Here is a 23,332-nt window from a genome sequence, read left to right as displayed (position 1 = left end):
CTGATTCATGCGCTAACCGTGTGTGATGCGGAGGATCGACATGGGCATATCCTCAGCCTAGAAAGATGGGCTGCATATTTATTACTCAATCAATCGAATTAGTTAACATTCTCAACCCATAACACTAAATATGGTTTCTATAAACTTCCTGTCATCGAAAAACTAGTACTAGACACTACTCTTTCAATACAAACACCACTATTCCACACTTAAATTTAACGCTACTTATCTCAAGTGATATCTTGGATGTTGTGTAGAAAACATGTCTCATGCAAGACATGGTTTCATTCTCTTTTCTCATTTATTTACTTGTCACCTAATTTTTCAGCCTATATGACAACTTATCTAATGCTATAGACACCATACTAGTCATTGGGTTGGAAATGCCCTTACCCCTTCGTTCTAGGTTATAAAATATTTTCATTTATAATTTATCTAATCAAGATTTATGTCTCTTTCACACATACATTGTTGTGAACTAAAGTCACGGACACAAGTGAATATGCGATGGGAGTATACTCCCCTTCACCTATCCAAGTTGAACTCAAATGTAGAGATGCTCAAATACCCCTGCAGTATATTAACTAATTAGTCTTGATTTTACAAACTAGGGGTTTGGACTTTTATAGCTTAGGAATCCTTTTTTACAGTTTCTAGAACGCCCTCGGACAGTTACACATAAGGTGCAAGAGTATTAAGGTAATCTACGTGACATCTAGGGACCACCTCACCAGCTATCACTGACAGTGAAGTGCTGGTCCCCAAGTATTTTGAAGGAATATGCTATGAAATCGTGACGAACAAGCTTCATCCTGTTCATTCTTGAGTGGTTATTCATATGTCCCTTGTCCACATGGGTAAGGCATGTGGATAATGAGCATGTTACACGATGTCGGCCTCTCAAGAGTTTATTGGAATTTAGCACAATAAAATACCGTGTTTATAAATTTATAAAGAAAATACTTAGTACAAAATTAACTCTGCTGTTGCTATAAGTTCATCTTAATTAGTACTCTCCATTTTATAATATAACGATTTTAATCTTATCTAGATTCACATATATATATTAATGATTTTTAGACATACACAAATCGATCATTGGATAAATCTAGATGCGACGAAAGTTTTACAATACGCCGCGAAGGGGGCAGAAAATAACGTATCTACCATTCTTAGTATTATATAAGTATTCTATGTTGAAGTGACTAACTAAATTCTTGCTACCATCAATTGCATGCTCAGAGAACTCAAATTAACAGTGGTCATCTAGTTACCAGTATCATACATGACCATCATGCTATAGAAAAATATTAACCAAATAATTTACAATATCTTCTTGGTTTATTTATACTATCCTGCTATGATGCTGATCACTAGTACTACTAGTGCTCCAATTTGCAATATTGTATATTTGTTTATCTAGGCCACTTTCTTGAGTGTGTCAGGCTGGATGAACCATTGAACCCAGCCCAAATAATTTGAGATACAATGAACCTAACTAGCATTGTGGGTTAGAGTACGCTGCCTTGTCACTGTTTGCAAGTTTCGCTCGTTAAGCTTCCAAAACATTTCGGTTGTATTTCGGCAGTGTAGGCATATGTTATATATATATATACACACACACACACACACATACACGTTATTTTTCGATTTCTGTATCCAACATTTAACCATTAGTCTTATTTAAAAAATATATAAAAAACTAAAAAATTAGTCACGCATAAAATACTATTTATGTTTTATCATTTAGTAACAATAAAAATATTAATTATAGAAAAAATTCAAATAAAACAAAGAGTCAAACTATTGTATCAAAAACTGAAAAAAAATTTATTTTAGAATAGAGGTAGGATATAAGTACCGAGAGTATCGCACATGAAAATTAGGAGCGGTTTAGCGGGTGCTAGAGGCCCGGTGGGTGCACATGTAGGGAGTGATTGTTTGATTTTTTATGTAAGAAATAAATAACATATTTATGAATAAAAATTTATATATGTATTTTTAACGATATAAAAGTTAATGCTGAAAAATAAACTTTGGTAAAAAAAGTTTTAATATAAAATCTAAATTTAAAGTTAAAAATTCAAATTTTATCTTATAAGCAGAAATAGAAAAAAAAAGAAAAGTGGGGTGGTATACATGACAAATCCCGTGCGCCCATGGTCTCGCTCGCCAGATGATTTTGAGTCTCCGTTAGCTCAGAGTTGCATCTTTTCTAAAATAATATTTTAAATTGTTGCTTACTTCAACCATATAATATATTAACTTCAACTATATAATATATTTATATGTGCTTTCCAAGTAACGTAGCAAATAAATCACGTGCTTTGACCTTGGAGTACTAGTACATGTACACACGTCGAGGAGAAAACAAAGGTTTTTGGGTTGTTTCAGTGCATGGCTTTATTGGCTTGTGTGTGTAAGCATCCTCCATTCTCCTCATCTCACTTGGACTCGGTTAATTATTTCCTCTTATTTTATTGTGGCAATCCAAATCCTCCATGCTGCAGTCTTATCCCAATCCTACCCAATCTCCCATTAAAATCCAACTTGTGGTTTAATCTCAATTTATTTAAGCCTACCATATTTTCTTGTCTTCAAATCCAAATATCAATTAAACCCCCTAATTCACACAACACAATTATTCCAAAATTGATTCAGTAAAAACTAGCACTTCTACTTTGTACGGATTTTAATAGACGAACCAAAAAAATGTGTATTATTGTTATTGGTTTGGTTTATTACTGAATATATTTTATACGTTGAGTTACACTTTTACATACTTGTACATATTTTTTTTACATATTTATACAGAATTTCTCAATAAAAGAATGATTAAATGCATGTCTAGAAGTAAAATATGTGATAATAAGTAGGAATTTAATGCACAATAAGCTAGACAGGGAAGGTGATTAAACCAAATTACAACTTTGATTTTTTTTATCTCTTACTCTTAATCGTGAATTATTTTGTTTGGATATGTTTTCTAACATAATTCTCAAAATTTATTTTTAGTACTTAATTTTAGATACATTGTACTTCTCCAATTTTTTATTTGACATTGTTTGATTTTTTTATCTATATTTGATCTTTCATCTCATTCAAAATTTTTTATATTATTTCATTATAATTTAATTTATTATTATAAAAACTTTAAGTATAACTTATTGTCCTATACATTTCGATAAAAAAAGTTGGATACAATAAATGAACACTTCAAATAGAAAAACAAGAAGGCAAAGAAGACAAGAGAAGAGGCCCCTTCCTCCTCTTCTTCTCTACGGCGCCGTCTGTTTCTCTATAAAGCTCTCGCCTTTCTCGCCGCCTCGTCACGTGCGCGCCACCACCACCCATGCAGAGGCAGTAGATAGCACGGCTCTCTCGTGCACGACGCCGCCGCCCGCCGCCTGCTCTTCCTGTAGGATTGACTGATTCACTGATCGATGGCCGTGGATGAGTCGCCGCCGCGGCCAGCCGCCGCCGCCGCCGTGTCCCCGCCGCCGGAGGTCGGCGCGGGGGGGCGGCGGGCGGACAAGAACGGGCGCCGCCTCGAGGTGTACAACGAGGTGCTGGCCCGCCTCCGGGACCTCGGCGCCGCCGCCCCCGTCGAGATCTCGCCGGCGTACGAGGACGCGCTCTGGGCGCACTTCCACCGCCTCCCCGCCCGGTGAGCCCCTCGCTCGGATCTTCTCCTGCTTGCTTCTCCCGCGCGCGCTCATGGCCATGGCCCCGCGTGCGTCGCTGCAGGTACGCGCTGGATGTGAACGCGGAGAGGGCGGAGGACGTGGTGACGCACCAGCGGCTGCTGGAGGAGGCGCGCGATCCGGATCGCCTCCCGGCCTTGTCGGTGCGCGTCGTCCAGGTGAGAGATCCATGGCTGCATCACGTCGATGTGATGCGGCGTTCTTAATTTCTCCATTAGATTTTGCTCCTGTCTCTCGGAGAATTTTGTACCCTTATAGCCCACTGGATCATACCGAGCAGCGAGCATTATACTCCGCAGTTAGAATGGATTTTTTTGTGAGTAAAAATAGGTATAAAAGTGGGATTTTTCTTGGCTCACCAAGCAAGTATACATTGTTTTGTGTTTGATCTAGGTATCTAGGATTCTCGATGGTGATATGGATGATTCTTCCGATCCTGGGATGGAGCCTGTTGATTCCAACAACTTGGCAAGCCAAATGTATGCATGCTCTAGCTATATGTGCACACATAAAGTTCATTGCTTTCATAGTTTCATGTCTCTACAGCTGTTCTTTGTGTTATGTGCACTGAAGTGAGTATACAAATCTCTTCAGGGTTCATCCCCCACCTGCGTTTGGTTCTTGCTCCAACTTAGAGGCACTTGCGCTCGAGGCGAGTGAGACTGATGTAAGGGGCAGTACTAATGATGTTGATAGCAGCGTTCACCTCATTTCCAGGTAGGTAACTCCATTTTCAGTTCACGTGCCTTGCTTTCTCTTGAGTTCTGCCATTCTGTACATTTCATAGACTTCATAGTATGCCACTATTAGCTCTAACTTGTACGGCATGTCGAGATCCCCTTTAAAGAGCTTAGATCACAACAAACTCTTTATGGAATCTTCCCTGTATCATTTAACCAATTGGGTATTTTGTGTTGCAACAGTAACAAATGAAAGCGGTATAGGACTAGTTGTTATTAACAGTTAGCTGCAAAATCAGGATATGCAGAATTTCCTTTTCTTTGGCAGTATTGCATACTTGTTTAGATGATATGGCATTTCACAAAAAAGTCCATCCCTTGCATGCGCTTCTTTGTTATGCATTGGTTTGATCATGTAGTGTGGATTATGGAAATGTTAAAAGTATGCATAATTAGTTGGAGTGGCAATATTGCACACTCATATTATTTATGGGCATTTTTATGTTATGTATATGCAAACGTTTGGACAAGATAATTGAACTAATTTGTGTGTTTTACCTTATTGTACTACCTAGATCAGCTTTACTGCCTTTATTTTAATGCAATATAATTCAGGTGGGGCTCCCCCCCCCCCTCCCCCCCGCGCGTTGATCCATAAAAAAAAAAGATAAATTGAACTAATGCTTGGATTTTGTATAGTCTCCGCGTAGTTGATTAGTTTTCTCTATGTTCTGAATCTTTCAGGCCAATGCATGAGATAACTTTTGCAACTACTGATAAGCCAAAGGTCCTCAGTCAGGTAAGTGTACTTCTTTGAGTACAATCTTAACATAGTGGAGGAAATTCAGAAACTGACTAGTAGTTAGGAATAAAAGATAATCAAACATAAATGGGTGTAACAATCTTTATTTGGGAAAAAAATATCAAGAAATCATTAGAAAGCCACATAATGTCAGAAGTTAACAATGTACATCAAATATTTGAACTTTAAGGCATTGTTACATAGGACTTCTGTCAGTAAGCGTTTTTGTTCTTACGCTTTGTCATTTTTATACATTTGCAGCTGACTTGCTTACTTAGTGAACTTGGCCTTGACATCCAAGAAGCGCATGCATTTTCAACAATTGATGGTTATTCATTGGATGTATTTGTTGTCACTGGTTGGCATCTTGGGGTACGCACCAGTTCTCTGCACCCAGCATAATAGTGTTAGTTTGTCTTGTCCTTATTGCAATTGATCTTTAGATTTAAATGCTTCAGATACTGCAGTAACACACCGCACTTTTCATGGTGATAATTTTCTCTTTTGATGCGATTGCAGGGTACTGAGCAGTTAAAAGAAAAGTTGCTGGAGAAATTTCATGATGTCGAGGTATAAACTTCTCCTCACTTTCTTATATGAAGTTCATTCGGAAAAAGAAAATTCCATATCATATTCAGTCTCTTTGTTTTGGAATAATCTTTGCCTGAAAATACGGAACCTAGATCTGAGAAAGTAATGCAGAACATTACTATCTTAACCAGCACTTGCTTGTTCATTGCACACATAGAAATCTTGTAAGGTTTATATTGCTATCAAAGCATTGTTTCTCAGATCAAAAGCATTTGTTATAGTTTTATTTTGGTTTCATATACAGACACAAACTTGGCCAGCATCAAACTCATTGTCACAATCATTGGAAGGTCCGTCAAGTGGAGAGAGTGTTCCATCTACCAGTGTGGAAATACCAACAGATGGAACAGATGTTTGGGAGATAGATCTCAAGCTTCTCAAGTTTGGAAACAAGGTTGCTTCTGGATCAAATGGCGACCTGTAAGTTCCATTTTTTTACTTGGGAAGTGAAACCAACAGAATTTTGCACGACTTGGGATTGAGTGTCATTTGATGCTTTTCTTTCTCAGGTACCGTGGATCATACTGCAGTCAGGATGTAGCCATTAAAGTAGTGAGACCTGAACGCATCAGTGCAGATATGTACCGTGATTTTGCACAGGAAGTCTACATTATGAGGTTAACTTAACAATTTTTTCTTTCACTGGTGTCCATGCTATTATTGATTCTCTCACCTATCGTGCATCTGGGGAAACTCTTTTAATCCTTTGAGGGGACATTCCTTCGTTAAATTGTTATAAAAAAATATGAAAATATTTAACAAGATAGATTAATGTGTAATATATCACTGCACAAAGAGTAAAGTACATAGCTGGTCCTTAAACTTGTGGTGCGGTACCACTTAGGTCCATAAACTTAGAAAATGCACGTTTAGGTTCATGAACTTGTTTTAATGTACTATCTAGGTCCATGAACTTGTTTTAAATGTAGCATCCAGGTTCATGAACTCATTTTAATATACCATCCAGATCCATGATTTTAGACATTAAAACGAGTTCATGGATCTAAACGTTCACTTTCTAAGTTTATGGACCTAAGTGGTACCACGCCACAAGTTTAAAGACCGGCCACGTATTTTACTCCTACACAAACATGTAAGATCAAATTTAACATTTATAACTTGCAACAAAAAAAAAAGACAAATTTGACTTCTATGAGTTTGATCTGTTCCTTTTGTTATAAGTTATAGAGGTCGAATTTGGATATGCATAATTGTGGAGTAATATATCACGTATTAATCACTCTTATCATTTTTTAAATTTTTTCGTAACTATTTGGATGAGATGCAGAACGAGTGGACATCCCCTCGAGAAATTAAAATCCACTTCTGAGCATTTGCCAGTGTTTATGATGTCAAAATCCTTGTGTAGAGCTAACATGTGCCAGATCATACTACATGTATATCTACTTTATTGACTGTCAAATCGTTTCTTACATAATACATGCTTGCAGAAAGGTCCGCCATAGGAACGTTGTGCAGTTTATCGGTGCCTGTACAAGACAGCCCAACTTATATATTGTAACAGGTATGCTACAATGTTGGCTTATAATCTTGGTTTGCCCTGGAAAAAAAGCTTGTAGTCTTTGTAGACAAATTGCTGTAGTGTTTGACACACTCTCTACCTTGTTTGCATACATTGTCTTAGATTTTATGGCAGGAGGTAGTGTGTATGATTACCTCCATAAAAAGAACAATTCTTTCAAGATACCGGAAATACTTAGAGTGGCAACAGACATATCTAAAGGAATGAACTATCTGCATCAGAACAACATAATCCACCGTGATCTTAAGACTGCTAATCTTCTCATGGATGAAAACAAGGTTAGCTTTTTTCTCATCCATCATGCTATTCTTTTTTACGGTGTGCAGAGTGGATTTTGTTCTTCTTATTGAACTTTTAAATAAGAGAGGAGAATACTTTTCAGGTCGTAAAGGTTGCAGATTTTGGTGTTGCACGTGTCAAAGATCAATCCGGAGTGATGACTGCAGAGACTGGAACTTATCGTTGGATGGCTCCTGAGGTGCCCTATTATACATATGCTCATTCCATAAGAAAATAGCACCGTTTTTGTCTACTCTTAACATTTGTATTCCATTGCAACTACAGGTTATCGAACATAAGCCCTATGATCACAAAGCAGATGTTTTTAGCTTTGCTATTGTTCTTTGGGAGCTGCTAACTGGCAAGGTAACTACACATTGCTACAGGGAAATACAGTTCTTCCTTTTCTTTTTCCTAACTTGTATTAATTACATCTGAAGTTAAATGGACTGTCCTAACTATTCCATTTTCCAGATCCCATATGAGTACCTAACACCACTACAGGCAGCTATAGGTGTTGTTCAGAAGGTAAGCAAGTTTCGTGGCATCCCTGCTTAGATTCTGTGTACATGCGTGGTATCCCTAGTGTTTAGCTCAAATTAAAATTTTGATGGAACCCATTGTATAACTATTCCTGTGGTTGCTGGATTTGTTTAGTTCTTATTTTAATTAAGGGACATGTGCGGATGTGCCATGCACTAAGGATACCATAGTTTCGAGAAGAAGTCTTTAAAAAACGATGGCAGACTTGCTCTTTCAAGAAACCATCCTTTTAATATTCGATTGCTTTCCTTTGTGCCAATCGTAATATAATACTAACCTAATTAGAGCCTTAGAGCCTGCAAGTTAGTTTTTCAGGCTACCATTCTCACTGAAATTTGAAATAAGATGTAGTACAACAACTTCTATTAAGCCAGTTCATCGTAGCTCATGTAGGGTTACAAACAATAGCTGCCGAAACATCACAAATATTACGTTATTGCTATTAGCAGAAAGGTTGATGAATGGCATACGGTAATGCTTATGAAGCTTGGTTCTAAAGGGAACTGCTGTCACGATTGCCAAGTAGTTTGAAAATACTTTTTTTTTTTCAAGAGACTACAAGTTCGTTATAGACTCTTTGCATTTCTAGCAATTTCACGGAAATTTGTTTGATCCTCCACATATGCATGAAGTGCTTGATTTCATATAAGATTGCTTTTCGTATCTAAAAGCGATACAAGGAAGGTGAATAGGATGTCACAGCAATTCTATTTTGACAATTTTGTTCAGGGTCTTAGACCAACAATTCCGAAAGAAACCCACCCCAAGCTGGCTGAGCTGCTTCAGAAATGCTGGCATAGAGATCCAGCTGAGAGGCCCGACTTCTCCCAGATACTGGAGATTCTTCAGAGACTCCCGAAAGAGGTCATAGTTCTGCTGCATCTAACCTCCTTACCATGCATTCCTTTCACATTTCTGAAGATTTTGTTTTTTTTACAGCACCAGAAACCTTGTGGTGCTTAAAATTTTTGGTTGTTTTTCTGTTCATTGCTATGGTCCAGAAAATTTTAGATGTGTTCTAATATCCTGCTTAAAAAAAAACAGGTAGGAGCTGATACTGATGGCCGCCAGAAATCAAAGGCAGGTTTTCTTTCAGCACTGAAGAGAAACCATTGAAGTGCAAAACAAGTAGCTCACAATGGTTGGCAGTTGATGCATCATCAGTTCATCATTCAATCGTAGCATCCTACAGGAAGAGGAAAACGCATTGCGGATTTGTACAGCGACAAAAATATTTGTTACGTTGTTGTAGGTGTTTTCGCTCATTTAGTGGTTTTTTATTTCTTTTTTGCTGTTGTTTTTCCTGTTCTAGTTCTGTTGCCTTAATTATAATTATAGATGGAAAAGGAATGTGCTGAAAAGAGTTATCCAATTGTTCATCTATTCATGTTCGCGTCTGAATTCCGAATTTCCGATGTTGTAGATGAAATCTTATACTAATATGCTGCATTTTCCATTGTGTCTGCATTTCGATGGGAACTAGTAATATTCTACCGGTTAGTTTCGATATTATGTTCAATATTCTCCTGTCAAAAAATACCCCAAAATCGAAAAGGTCATGATTCCATTATGTCCTGAATTTTTTTAATCATCTTTTCTCCAGTGAAATTGGAATCATGATCATAACAAATTCAATATGCTTATGAGGCAGAGTTGGGCCAAATGGGCCTATAGGGCCTATTTGGGCCGAATATTTTTACTGGGCCAGAATTGGAGCCCTGATATGTGTAGGGAAAAGTCCACTAGAGGTCCCTCAATTTGAAGACGAGTTTGTTTTTCGTCACTTGGCCGCAATACCAGAAATACGTACCCCTAAACTCACTGAATTCATTCACAAAAGGTCCGTTGGTAGTATTGACCTATTTTTTGATCAGTTTTGCCGACATGGCGACCGATGAGTCTCATATGTTAGATTTTTTTAATCTTTTATCTCCTCTCCCTTCCTTTACTCCTCTCTCCCTCAAACATCACATGCGGTGGCGGCTGGGGCGGCGTGGTGTGGCGGTGGCGGCAGCGAGGGGTGGTGGCTCGGTGGCCGGGTGGTGCACGGGAGCCCTGCGGTGGAGCGGCCGCACAACGGTGGGGGTGGCTCGGCGGCCCAGCGGCGTGGCCAGGGCTCGACGACGCCCCGCGACGGGGCGACTCAGCGGCCGGTTGGGAGGAGCCGGGCGCGGGCACGGGGCGAGGAAACGGCTGGCGGTGTCGGCGCCCGGGCAACGCCAAAGATGGCGACGGGCGTGTCGTCGCCGATTTCGGTGAGGAGAGAGAAGGTTGTTCAGGGGCCGCGGCGGAGGCCGAGCTCACCACCGCCTCCGCCCCAAGCCTGTGCCCGTCGACTCCGCGGCCCTTCCACTGTCGTCGCCGTCCCAAGTTCGCACCCACTGTCGTCGCCTCCCCGCGCCCACTCCCGAGCTCACTGCTGCCCCCATGGTCAAGCCACCCTGCGCTTGCCGCCGCCCACACCCTCGCCTGTTGTCGTCGCTTGCACCTGAACCTGCCCCCGTCCAGTACTCCAGCCACCGGCCTCGATGAAGAGGGGAGAGAGTGAGCTTTTTTTATTTTCTTATTAGACTAACAAGTGGGCCCTATATTTTATTCAATACTTTTTCTTACTTGGCAACTGACAGGTAGGTTCCATGAATTTTTTAATCTATTTTTTCTGACTGGGATGTCACATCAGCAAAACCATCCTCCAATACTGTCCAGAGAAATAAATTTCATAACTTTAAGGCCAATATTTCTAGTATTGCGGTTAAGTGTATAATAACTTGAGAGATCAAAGAGAACTTGCGCAGGTGTATGACACCCTCGTCTCGTCTCGTTGGTGATAAGGCGGCAATCCATCTCGTCACGGTGCAGCAATCAGCCAGCCATGCCGCCGGCGGTGGCGGCGTCGCTCTCGACTCCGGCCGCCCGGTGGAGGGGAAGGAGGGTGAACACCATCGCGGTGGCGTCCCTGCGGCGGGCGGCGTCGGGAGGGGGCTCGAGCTGGCGGAGCGAGAGGCGGCTCATGTCGGAGCTGGAGCGCACCGTGACGCCCGGCGCGGCGGAGCGCGTCATCCGCAGCTACGTCGGCTCCAAGTCCGAGCGCGCCGCCCTCGCCGCTCTCTCCCGCCTGCTCATGGACTCCGACCCCCTCGCCGTCCCGGTGCGCGCGCCGCCCTCCCTGAGCTTCTGAAACCTCCCCAAATTGGTTGGCTTTTCCTTTGATTTCGCATCACGCGTTTGGTGGATTCCTGCAGTTCTACGAGGCGGTGACCCAGGCGCGGTGGTTCAAATGGAGCTCCATCCATGCCGCCGCCGTGGCCGCGCTGCTGGAGAGCAATGGCAGCGCGGAGGAATCAAGAGCCCTCGTCTCCGACTCCATCTCCCGCCTCGACTCCACCTCCGAGGTGGCCCTCTTCTACTGCGACCTCATGGCCGCCTTCTCCTCCCGCGGGCTGAGAGACCGGGCAATGGATTTCTACTCGCAGCTGCGGGCCACGCCGCTGTCCGGCGGGGCCAGGACCTACACGGCCATGATCAAGTCTCTGTGTCTGATGGGCCTCGCCGGCGAGGCGGAGGCGGCGCTCGGGGAGATGGTCTCTCAGGGCTACCAGCCGGAGGCCTTCCAGTTTGGATTGGTGGCGAAATGCTACGGCAAAGCAGGCTCCTTGGCTGAGATGGAGAGGGTGATCGCGTCCATGTCCGACGCCGGCATCCGCCTCGGCACCGGCGCGGCGAACATCGTGCTCTCGTGCTACACCTCCTGCCGTGATCATTCCAGGATGCTGGCGTGGCTGAAGAAGATGCGAAGATTGCGGATTGCGCCGACGACGAAAGCCTACAACTTTGTGCTCAACTCATGCCCGACAGTAGCTGCGATGGCTCAAGAGCTGGGTCCCCTGCTGCCACTGTCAACAGCCGAGTTGGTCAAGAAGCTCAGGTCTGCACCTCCATGGCCAGCAGAAGCTGAGCTGGTGCAGGAGCTTCTGACCTCCTCTTCGGTGCTGGACAAGGCGATGAACTGGTCGGAATCGGAGGTGAAGCTCAACCTGCACGGATTCAGCACAATTGCAGCTTATGTTCTGATGCTTCAGTGGGTGGACGCGATGAAGGCTCGCAGTGCACTGCCATTGGAGGTGTCTGTGGTGTGTGGCATTGGCAAGCACAGCGACACCCGAGGTGAGCCCAAAGTGAGGGAGCTGGCACAGGAGGTTCTGGGCAGGATGGGGAGCCCCTTGAGGCTGTCCATGAGGAACAAAGGGCGGCTTGTCGCCAAGCGTGACAGGGTGAAGCAATGGCTGGCCACTGACTGGAGCTCGGCAGAGGCCGAGGAGAGAACAGATCAATCACCTGATGGGGGCAAACAGCAGCCATTTGTACTTACACTTGTGAGAAAACTAGGACAGGTTCTGTCACCATTCCTGCATTTCTCAAAGGGTGAAAAGCATAGTGGCACACCTCCCTTTATGTAGGTTTTCAGATAAATGGCAACATGTCCTTCGTAGTTTGGTCTTTTGGATAGTTCAGCATCATGCTGGAGATTGATACAGGCATATGATATCTTGGTCTAATCCTAGTTCAACTTTCTCATGCCGAAATGCTATGCCGCAGCGAGCTGCTTGAAGGTTATTGGACTGACAAACCGGGCTGCCCCGTCATAGAAGGCATGGCCTACAATCTTGTAGGTGGCCTGGGTAGGGTGCAGGAGATCCCAGAAGAGATATTTGCTGCGGTCAGTGCAGCAGCTGGAGCTGGGGGTACACGCTTTGTCGGCATTGAACCTGCCACCACCACCACAGCATGCACTCTTCACCTCTACAAGCCCTGAAACCAATCAACAAGCATGTCAGGTCTCAGATACACCTGAAAAGGAGAACTGTGACAATGTTTGAGGTGTGAGTTCCAGGTCAGATTACTCTTTGCTTAAACTGCTGTAACTTACCAGCAGCTTGCGGGTTTTTAATTAGGCTGGAGATAACCTCATAGGAGCTGGCAATGGAGTACTTCATTCCCTGCATTTCAGAGCTGAGGTCTCTGAACAGGTCCTGGATTTCGCTGTTCAGTCTCTTGGCCAGCTGATTTAGCGGCTCCATGCACTCTCCAGTTGGGCTCTGACTTCTCAAATATGGGCAGCACCCGAGATAGGGCACATTGATCACCGCAAACTTCCTTGCTCCTAAATTGTACAATGTCTACACAGCAATACTTTCACAATTACTGACTCAATAAAGCATATTTGGTTTATCAGCATTCCAAACATTGCGGTTTGAGTTTGGGTTATATTTGACCAACAATTAAAAAATAATGGTATTATTCTGTTCAAAATTTCAGATATGTATTGATTCTTTAGTGGAACAATAAAATGAGTGTATGCCCTTCTCAAAAATTCAGTTGTATTGATTCAGATTAAAGAAAAATGTGACAAGAGTTGCATCACTTGCTACTTGAAGCTTGAAGGAACTGATGAGCATAGGTCAGATCTCTTACTTTCACATGACTGTCATATGTAGAGACCATGGCTTCACAGAATTCCTGAATTGCTGTAGAGTCTGGTGATTTGTTCTGGGAGAAGAAGTCGAATGCATCATTCCCACCAGCACTGATGAGGAAGATTGATTTGGACAGCAAGGTTGACGCTTTGTCGGCGCTCAACATGGTTGATATCTGGTCTCTGAGGTCTGAGAAATACTCTATCTGCTTTGTCATGTTGATTGTAGTTCCCTGGTGTTAATGAATCATTTTGTGGAGCAAGTCAGTTGTCAATGCTACTGGCACCAGCTTGAGGTGTGCAGTAAACTTGTACTATCATAATTTGGAGGTGTCCCTTCACCAAACTAGGAATTTATTGCTCCACCAAAGTTTTTCCGGTGATCATAAATATATAGTACTTGAATGTACCACAAAACTGAATTATTCTATATGAGTACCAACAAAGTTGCTAAAATTGCTGATGCTTTATCGTACCAACAAAATTCATGCAACAAATTTTGTGTAATTACATATACTCCCTCCGTTTCACAATATAAGACTTTCTAGTCTTACCTAGATTTATATGGATACTAATATATCTAGACATATATATAAATTATATATATTTATTAATTGATAAATTTAGGTAAAGCTAGAAAATCTTACAATATGAAACGGAGCTAGTAGTTTGATCAAACTATTGCAAAACTACATATTTAACACAAATTTTATCAATTTAAGGTAGAGTATCGGAAAACTACATATTTATTATAAAACTATCATAAAACTGCAGACTTTAGAGTACAAATCCCTAGCACTACTAGGAGTTATAAACATTGTAGCTCTGTGGTTAAGTTGGCGCTAAACCTATAGTTTTGTTATACTTCATCTATAGTCCTGCGATAAATTGTGTCATACTGTTTCAAATCTATAGTCTTATGACAGCTTTAGTCAAAGTATACGTAGTTTTGTGAAATTTACTCGAATACATAATATCATACCACATCACATTCCAAAAACATATCTGTCGTAATAACGGACATAACATGCAGGTTCAAAAATTGTTTTGAGAGAATTTATGCGTACTGTGGAATCAAGAAGACCAGAGCCTCCTGAAGCAAAGTTGGCTCCTTTCATGCCTGATGATGCAGCCGCCATCATCGTCCTGTTGTTCTTGTTCATCACTTCTACACTGCTGTTGCTGCTGCTGCTGCTGTTGGCAGCCATGGCGACGAGAGAGAGGTAAGGTGGTGGACTCCTCCCGAACCCCATTGCAGCAGCTGCAACAATTTATCATCACAATTCTTTTCCGTTCATCATAATTTGCACATTTAATTTGCTGACTTAAAAATCATGAGGAGATATTGAGATGATCAGTTACTATCTGTGCATGCAAACTCTAATTTTGTCGGTCAAATTCAAAGAGAATCAGACTAAAATTTGAATTATGAACGGTGTTTGATTCAGTGTCGGGATTGTGAACCTGAACCATGTGGCTCACCTATGAAGTCGACGCCAATGAGGCCATTGCTGAACCTTCCCGTCGGCTTGCCGCCGGGGAAGTCGACGCCGTTGTGGGGGAAGTCAGCCCTGGCGCTGCTCCAGGGCAGGTAGTTGTTGTTCCCGACGTCGACCGTCGAGTCGCCGAACACAAAGATCGCCGGAACCTTCGCCGGAGCACCACCACCGACAGCACCCCTCGCCGCAGCCACGGCCATGGCGACGAGAAGCAACCGGAGCGCGGCAGCTCGCTGCACAGCCATGGCCACAGAACACGGTGCGAGTGAAGTGACCTTTTGACAGTACAAACCAGAGCAGTTTATATACAAACATGAGAGAGTAAGATCAGGACCTCATGCCCCAGGGGTTGGCCTATTGATAATTACACACCAAACGACGTTTGTATTAGCAAGATAAGAATAATTTGTAACTAAACCTTCTGTATATGTTCTTAAAGACTTAAAATCCCATGCTTACAAAACCTCGATCTATTCTAAAATTAACTGTCCTTATACTTATAAGCTAAAATTTAAAAGTTTAGACTTCACTTAAATTTTATTTTAAAATTTTTTCATCGTAATTTACTCGCTAAAAATACACCTATAATTTATTTTCTAATTACAAATATACCATTTTCTTTTTTTCTTTAAACAGCGTTATACCGCTTCTGGGGCAAATAATGGGGTCCTCACTGCTCGCTTCGTACAGGGTATGGCCGTATGGGGTTGAATGTGATTACCTGCAGTTCTCAAAAAAAAAAAAAAAAAAGGTGATTACCTGCCCACTTAACTGTGACCTTTTACAGTTAACAGTACACAATAATGGAGATGAATTTTTATCCTTGGTAGACATCCATTCATTTCTCATATATCATCTAGATAATCATTAAAAATTAACAAGATAGATTAATAAAAAGATATATCACTCCATACATATGAAAATTCAAATTCAACTTTTACGAGTTACAATTAAAAAACAAATAAAACTAAAACTAGTATATCCACATTTATAGTTAAATTGTTGTTTTTGTTAGAACGGGTAGAAATTAAATTAAAACTGATATGTTTATAGAGTAATATATCTCATATTAATCGATCTTATTAATATTTTATTTTTTAATAAATAATTAGGTAATATGTAAGAAATGATGTCTACCAAACGTGATAAAAATATTTTTCCCACAATAACTACCACAAGGCTCGAGAGAACAAAATAATAAAGGGCCTCTTATCTGGATTGTTCTGGACTTTTTTTTTTTATTTTCCCAGGAGTACTAAGAGTAGGAGCTACCGAACATTGGAACAATTAATGGTGCATTACATGCTTCTTAATTATGTTAACAAATTAGGTGATCGTTAGGTTTTTTTTAAAAAAATCATACGACATATTTGCAAACAAAAATAATTTATAAATAATACTTTTATATACATATTCTTAGCAATCTAAAAGCTAAGGCTGAAAAGTAAACTTCGGCAAAAAAAATATACTCAAAATCAACTCTAAATTTAAGGTTCAAAATTTAAATTTTAGCTTATAAGTATAAGCAAAAGCAAAAATACAGAATGCTAGCGCATCAGCAATTCCACGGAGAGACAAATTCACCCCAAATATCAGCACTATCATTCATTCATGCAGATTCAAATAATGTTTTTCGAGCCCAGTACATCAGCCCACCTGGAGAAAGAACTATTCAGAATATGCATATAGGTTTACTCTCTCAAAAAGAGAATAAAAGACCATGAATATATGTAAGGCACACATACAGAATTCATAATATGCATCATTTTTAGCATTAATAGTACACCTGCATCTCAGGTGATGCTACAATGTGAAAAAAAATACAAAAGTATCATCTGCCAATCAGCTCAACATTTCCCCCAAAAAATCAAGTTTTGCCGAGCATCATTGAAAGATAAGTTCTAGGTAAGATACAACAAATAAAATCCAACTATTCCAAAGATGTTCTTTCCTTATCAACGCAAGTTTGATGCTGACTTGAATCTCGGATTATAGCAATCCCTGGAATGGAAATTGCAGATGTGGTCTAGAGAGCAGCATCCGCATGCAGACTAGATGTAATGTTTGCTTGATTACCAACCAGAGCAAGACAATGTGCATGGTCCACAATTATGCCTTTTTCCTAGCGATCCTGTCACCAGACAAACCTCGTGTCAAATAATTGATGCAAAAGGGGTAGAAGTGAAGTGCATAGGAATGACTAAACAAACCTGAAGCAATGAATCCCGAGTGCATTGGTGATTTCATGGATAACAGATGTAGCAAAATGCATGTAGAGTGCCACTGTCAAATTGATCAAAACAGTGAGATCAGACATGAGGAATAACATAATCAGTAAAACTAGTAAACTGCATAACTGCAATTTTACTAAAAAAAAGATAACTAGGTTGTGAAAACAATGTAGTACCAGTAAATAGGCAGTACATTAGGAGGACTAGCTGCTCATCAACAAGGGGGCTTCTGAAACAACAATCAATCGATGACAACAAAATAAGATGGCAAAAAGAATTACTATCTACAGATGAACAGAAAGGTAGGCAGTCACAAACCCATCATCAAGCCGTGCAGTCAGCGCATTTGCAATTGCAAATGGGAAATATGCTAGGGACTGCAAAAGGGAAGTACAATGTTTATCATAACTAAGCTTAAATGTATCACCGTAGGTTACTTATACAAGGTAGTGAACAAAAAAAAAACAAAGAATAAAGGTGATTAGGCAACTACCATGCACATCCCCGTCTTCAGACCTTTGGGTTCATCACATAAGTGAGCCAGAATCATTCTACCCTGTGTATCATAGAAGCGCATGTTAGGTAATGTCCATAAGAGTGTTTGTTGCAACACTGGCTTACATAAATTGTTTTTCACGTGCCAGACCTGTATAAGGACACAATGCTAAAACTATAATATGTTATTGTTAAATGTTTCTTAGAGTTACACACCTACCCTCAACTGAATCTTTAACTCAAAAAACAAGTTACGACACCAGGTCCATTAAGAGATAATAAGATGAGACAAATTCTAAACCATTCCATGTAATAGGCCAAAGAAGGCAATTTTCATAGCAGCAAGCAGGATACCAGACATAATTATATTTGACAATTACAGGAAGTTAAAAGAGCGACATCCACAAAACAAGTATTTAGTATTTACAAGGCAATAAATGCATGAGTTAGCACAAGGTCTTACCACAAGAAAGCCGAACGCAAAACCAGTTCCAATAATTAGCAGATGTGGTTGGTTCCTCATTATGTCAGAAGGAGATAGATAGGACCTGCATAAAAATGAAATCCTTCAGTGACACGCTGCAGGTTTTTTTCACCTTAACTGCTAGCTTTTTGGTTGTCTCTCTCAATTTACCTAAATAAAAAGACAACAAAGATATATACAACAAAACTAGAATTGGGTCAACAGGCTTACCAGACAAGAACTCCAGCCAACAGGAAACAAAAAGGAAAGAGCTGTAAAAAAATAGAAAATTATTTGAAGAAAGATAGGCATGATAGAACAACAAAATTAGATCTTACCATTGCTAGTGCCAACAGCATGCTTCCTTTTCTTGCCTCAACTACTTTGTACACGTTGTGAATGCTGTACGGTTATCACAGCGTAGATTGATTATAGCTTGAATGTTTTTCAACTATTGAATAAAATATTATATGCTTATTAAACAAAGCAAATACTTCCCAACTCAAAATGGTTCCATCAGGTCAAGGAGATTTGCCTAACCAGCCATTCGAGGTCAATGCAAGAGCATATAGCAAGAGAAAAAAGGCACCAAAATGCCATAGAATCATGATAATCTGCTTGAACAATTACTTGATCGGGAAGAGCGATCATCGGTTATACACAGTGTATTTTGTTTATGTTGATGGGAAAAAAGGTTCAAAACTAACCTAAGTTGGTTAACTTGGCTTGATAGTGAATTGATGTATAAGATAAACAAAAAGTAAATTTAGCTGGTTTCAAGAAAAACTTGCTGGAATCATACTCTATATAAATGAAGAAACTGACAGACAATATGAAGGAATTGGTAAGAGTAGTAATGTAGTACATGCTACAGTAAAAACTTACTTAGATCCAATCGTCGGAATTACAGCAAAAGCAATCATTAGAAACAATGCAAGTCCATATACTGGGATCTCTGCAAAGAGACAACCAGCAATTACTTATAGTATAGGCAATGCTAGCATTTGGAGTTATCCAACAACCTGTGGCTACGCACAGTATTAACAAACAAACTGTATGACAGATGAAATAGTTTTGCTAAAAAGTTTGAGTAACATCATTATGACAACAAAAATTATGTAACTATTATAAGTTTGCTAGTCCCATACCAGGAACAAGAGGTACCCAGTTTAGCAGGGGTATTGACTTCCGGAAATCTTGTGCCCACCATTCAGCTCCTGTGAAAGGAAAGTTGAGCTATTAGTATTACCATAGCCACATAACTTGGATGTCACTAAATGGCGGATATATGTACAATAAATTAACAGAAGAAAACTTCAAAGATTTACAAGTTCAGCATAGATTTTATTAGTTCAAAAGTTGATAAAGTTATAATCAAATTGTACCTGTGAAGAAAGTGAAAAAATGGCACAAATAGATTAGCATAAGTCCTTCAGTTGGTCCGTTGACTATCGGAAGAATTAATGTATTTGTGAAAAAGCTGCAGAGAGAACAATGTAAGTGAATAGAAGGGACTACTCAAAAAATGCAGTGAATGTCTCTTAAGATCAATGCAGACATAGAAACAACAATAAATAGCAGCATATGTAGTTTATTAGTTGTTGAACTTGCTAAGACTAGTGCTTCTATGCTCTTGCAGAAACTAAATCTCATAGATCTTTATACTACCTCCATCTCATAATAACATCATTTTTCGTTTTTCCGTGTCCAACATTTGACCATTCGTCTTATTTGAAAAATTTATACAAAAATTCAAAACAATTAGTCACGCATAAAGTACTATTCATGTTTTATCATCTAGTAACAATAAAAATATTAATCGCAAAAAAATCAAATAAGACGAAAAGTCAAAACATTGTATCAAAAAACTGAAAAGTGAAGTTATTATGGGACGGAGGTAGTAGTTAGTAAGCCAATGCAACATGCAGATCAACCCTGTATTTTCTTTGAGAACACTATAGCACTTCACAAACCATTTGGCAATAGATGAGTAAGCATAAAAAGAAATTTCTGTAGAATAGTTTGATGCTCCAACTAGGAATGGAAGAACTAAAATAAAAATGAATTAATGGACTCACTGTTCCCAGGTTGCGCAGTAAAATGGGACAGCAGCAATGAACCAATACCAGAAGGAAGCTCTTCCGCACATTGCCGTGCTTCCAAAAGCCAAAGCCTCAAACTAAGATATAAAATAAAAACAATCAGTTCACAGGAGTTTCCATATCTAAGCACATCGAGAGAGAAAAGTTGGTCAATAGCCTTACAGCACATGCAAGCGCATCACACCCTGTTTCATGATAGAAGCATGTCAGGATCATATACATGACTTCTTAAAACCTAATCACCAAGTTATAGTTTCAGTGAAGTTTACCATGGTCAAATAGCTCGCCTAAAGGACTTGATGAGTTTGTACGCCTTGCTTGTTTACCATCTACGGCATCGAAAGTCTGCATCCGTATTATACTATATAAATATAATTCTAGTGGTAACAACTCTAAATTTCATATTAAAAAATCATGAAACTGTGTTACCTGGTAAAGGAAGAGAAGCAGTCCATGTGCAAGGTGCACCCATCTAGGTGGTGCTGTATCAAGACGAGGAGAATAAAACTGCAAGCAAAATAGGAACAGTGATAAGGTATCAGCTTGCAGAAATATCTCTGCTGCAATCAGTGAGCAATAAAACTCTAATATATATGGAAAACTATGTTTAAAAAATTGAAAATGGTAATGACACAAGATACTTACGAAGCCAAGAAATGCTGATGTCAATAGAAACATGAAACCAGTCAGAGTAATCTGGAAGGAAAAAATGGAAGCAACACTTTGTCACCTCTTGAACAAAAGGATAAAAAACATAGCTCATAGTGACAGCATGTGCAGAACTCTCACCATATTTGGTCTGCAGACGATTTCAACATGGAAACAGAATAAACAAGGTCAGTATTCCATCACATACATTTGGATTAAAAAAACATGATGTACTGCGCTAGCATGAACTTAAAGGATAAATTAAGTGCTTGACAAACTAACTTGGATGATAAAACAGCAAATGATTATGTTCATATTACAATAACCATTGTTTTAAAACAGCAAAACTCCTTTTTGGGGAAAAAAAAACTGTAGGTTCAGATTACACCCTCTGTAGGAAGCAAAAAATGACCACAGTGAAGTTGCAAATCATAGCATGGGAGAAAGTATAAATGAAGTCACGTCACTAAACTTTATAATGAACCTCTCTTTAGAGAGGAAAGGAGTAAATCATATTGAATGGGACTATGGAATAGGATGCTTTTCAGTGTCCAGCAAAGCGAACAAAAGCTGGCATTTTGATGTCCGCTGTCACTACAGGCCCTGGAAGATGCCCTCCAAGCTAAAGATGATTCCTAATGGTACACTAAAGCTTGGGATTCCTCCCTCAATCCTCATGCTCATGTTATCAGAAGGGCCATACGAATCAAAGAAGAAAAATCGAAATGCTACTGTCCTTGCAGAAGCATGAGACGCATACGAATCAAAGAAAAAAATTGAAATGGTACTATACCTGTAGGAAAAAAGAGTGTAGTAAAACAAAAAATAGAGAAGCGCATTGCATGGTGGTTGAACTGAACATCGTCAAGGATTCTCTTAGCGAAAGGCATGAGCTTGACAAGGCACAGATCGATCGAGCAGCAGGAACAGTCGCGGAAGGGAAGAGAAGAGAAAAGAAGAGGAGAGGAGAAAGGAAATGAGGAGCGCTTACGGGAACCAGAGCGGGAAGAGGTTGACGAATCGCGACCAGAAGGGCTGGAGGATGTACTTGGCGACGAGCGAGTGGTCGACGCCGCTGTACTTGTACCGCCGCAGCGTCGCCACGCCGTGCTGCCCGACGTACCCCATCCTCTCCGCCGCCGCCGCCGCTGCGTCCTACCCCGGCAATACTAATCCCCAAATCCGAATCCCCGATCGGAAGGAAGGAGGAGAGGACGACGAGGAATGGGGAACGAAAAGAAAGCGACAAGATTCCGGGGGAATCGGGAGCGACGGGGGCGACGTGATTGGCGGAGGAATTTATGCAGGCGGGTGGGAGGGAGGATCTGTCAGCGATGGCGGCCGCCGGTGAGTGGTGGCGAATGGTGATAGGCGAGAGAGGAGGAGGGAACTATAGGAAAGAGAAAGGCGCCAAACTTGCAGTTTAACCCCTCCATTTGAGCAATATTTGCATTTTAAAGTTATAGAAAGTATTTTAAAATGCGGTGAGTAGGGATGGGCAAAAAGCTCGGACTCATGAGCTCGGCTCGGCTCAAATCTTAAACAAGCCGAGCCCGAGCCTGGGTTTTAGCTCGTTTCCGAACCGAGCTGAACCAGCTCGTGAGCTAAATAGGCTCGGTTTAAAAATAGACTTTTGGCTAAAACCAACGAAGCCCGTCTGGGCCATTAAAAAACTAGGGTTGTGTTGTATTTCGTCATCTCGTGAGTAGGGCTAGGCGGCGTCCGTGACTCTCATTCTCGTCTCTCTCTGTGCACTGTAGAGAGCTAGAGACCGGGAGTAGGACTATGTATTAGTTTATGTGTTGCTGACTGCTGTGTTGGCAAAGCTCGCGAGCCGGCTCGAGCCGAACCAAGCCTCGTATGCAGCTCGGCTCGTTTTCACCCCTAGCGGTGAATTAATTAATACTACTACAAATTAAGTTTATTTTACTCAATATATGTATTTGTACCGATGGATAATTATTCTTTGGGAGTTGGTAACATATTGACACTGATATATAGGTCTAGGGTAGAATTTTTTAACGTTTATATTGTTAATATTAATACTGTGGATATAACTCTCTTGTTCTGAAAATGCTCGTTAGATTGTCGATATGCAATTACATTCACTTTTACGTATGCTTATAAGCTAAAATTTAAATTTTGAACTTTAACTTTTGAGTTAATTTTAGGGTGTTTTTACTATATTCCTTCAATCGCTAAAAGCACGTATATAAAAAATTTGCTCACAAATTATTTTTATTTATAAATATATCGTTTGTCTTTTTTAAAAAAAATAA

The 23,332-nt window shown here is 40.5% G+C and overlaps 4 protein-coding genes and 1 long non-coding RNA gene across 5 annotated transcripts; 3 read left to right on the top strand and 2 right to left on the bottom strand.

Moving 5' to 3' along the window:
- The first annotated feature begins 3,428 nt into the window (after positions 1 to 3,428).
- LOC102708497 (serine/threonine-protein kinase STY46-like) lies at positions 3,429 to 9,630 on the top strand. Its single transcript, XM_006648181.3, has 16 exons — positions 3,429 to 3,667; positions 3,748 to 3,862; positions 4,098 to 4,183; positions 4,299 to 4,421; positions 5,129 to 5,183; positions 5,448 to 5,558; positions 5,706 to 5,756; positions 6,022 to 6,197; positions 6,287 to 6,394; positions 7,229 to 7,302; positions 7,423 to 7,598; positions 7,703 to 7,798; positions 7,885 to 7,965; positions 8,074 to 8,127; positions 8,872 to 9,006; positions 9,187 to 9,630. Exons 1-16 carry the CDS (start codon positions 3,444 to 3,446, stop codon positions 9,256 to 9,258), a joined length of 1,737 nt encoding a protein of 578 aa, XP_006648244.2. The 5' UTR covers positions 3,429 to 3,443; the 3' UTR covers positions 9,259 to 9,630.
- Positions 9,631 to 10,929: 1,299 nt separating this feature from the next.
- On the top strand, positions 10,930 to 12,722 carry LOC102709988 (pentatricopeptide repeat-containing protein At2g17033). Its single transcript, XM_006646732.3, has 2 exons — positions 10,930 to 11,290; positions 11,385 to 12,722. The coding sequence occupies exons 1-2, from the start codon at positions 11,015 to 11,017 to the stop codon at positions 12,597 to 12,599; spliced, it is 1,491 nt and encodes a 496-aa protein (XP_006646795.2). The 5' UTR covers positions 10,930 to 11,014; the 3' UTR covers positions 12,600 to 12,722.
- Positions 12,490 to 15,398, bottom strand: LOC102710269 (GDSL esterase/lipase At5g55050-like). The gene is made up of 5 exons (XM_006646733.3): positions 15,098 to 15,398; positions 14,683 to 14,876; positions 13,615 to 13,848; positions 13,070 to 13,319; positions 12,490 to 12,951 (listed from the first exon to the last, which is right to left on the bottom strand). The coding sequence occupies exons 1-5, from the start codon at positions 15,357 to 15,359 to the stop codon at positions 12,728 to 12,730; spliced, it is 1,164 nt and encodes a 387-aa protein (XP_006646796.2). The 5' UTR covers positions 15,360 to 15,398; the 3' UTR covers positions 12,490 to 12,727.
- LOC121053564 lies at positions 13,311 to 15,148 on the top strand. Its single transcript, XR_005811145.1, has 4 exons — positions 13,311 to 13,600; positions 13,674 to 13,803; positions 14,649 to 14,838; positions 15,064 to 15,148. It is a non-coding gene; the product is annotated as an uncharacterized LOC121053564 (long non-coding RNA).
- A 1,422-nt stretch (positions 15,399 to 16,820) lies between the features above and the next one.
- Positions 16,821 to 22,413, bottom strand: LOC102709707 (choline/ethanolaminephosphotransferase 1-like). The gene is made up of 18 exons (XM_006646731.3): positions 22,045 to 22,413; positions 21,195 to 21,204; positions 21,051 to 21,101; positions 20,835 to 20,912; positions 20,675 to 20,750; positions 20,568 to 20,590; positions 20,382 to 20,482; positions 19,689 to 19,783; positions 19,452 to 19,520; positions 19,189 to 19,258; positions 18,642 to 18,705; positions 18,535 to 18,575; positions 18,304 to 18,388; positions 17,839 to 17,901; positions 17,664 to 17,722; positions 17,522 to 17,574; positions 17,325 to 17,397; positions 16,821 to 17,245 (listed from the first exon to the last, which is right to left on the bottom strand). The coding sequence occupies exons 1-18, from the start codon at positions 22,179 to 22,181 to the stop codon at positions 17,224 to 17,226; spliced, it is 1,170 nt and encodes a 389-aa protein (XP_006646794.1). The 5' UTR covers positions 22,182 to 22,413; the 3' UTR covers positions 16,821 to 17,223.
- Positions 22,414 to 23,332: the final 919 nt, after the last annotated feature.

This window comes from Oryza brachyantha, chromosome 2 (genome assembly GCF_000231095.2).
Source record: "Oryza brachyantha chromosome 2, ObraRS2, whole genome shotgun sequence".
NCBI lineage: Eukaryota > Viridiplantae > Streptophyta > Magnoliopsida > Poales > Poaceae > Oryza > Oryza brachyantha.
This window is presented reverse-complemented; position numbering and strand designations above follow the sequence as displayed.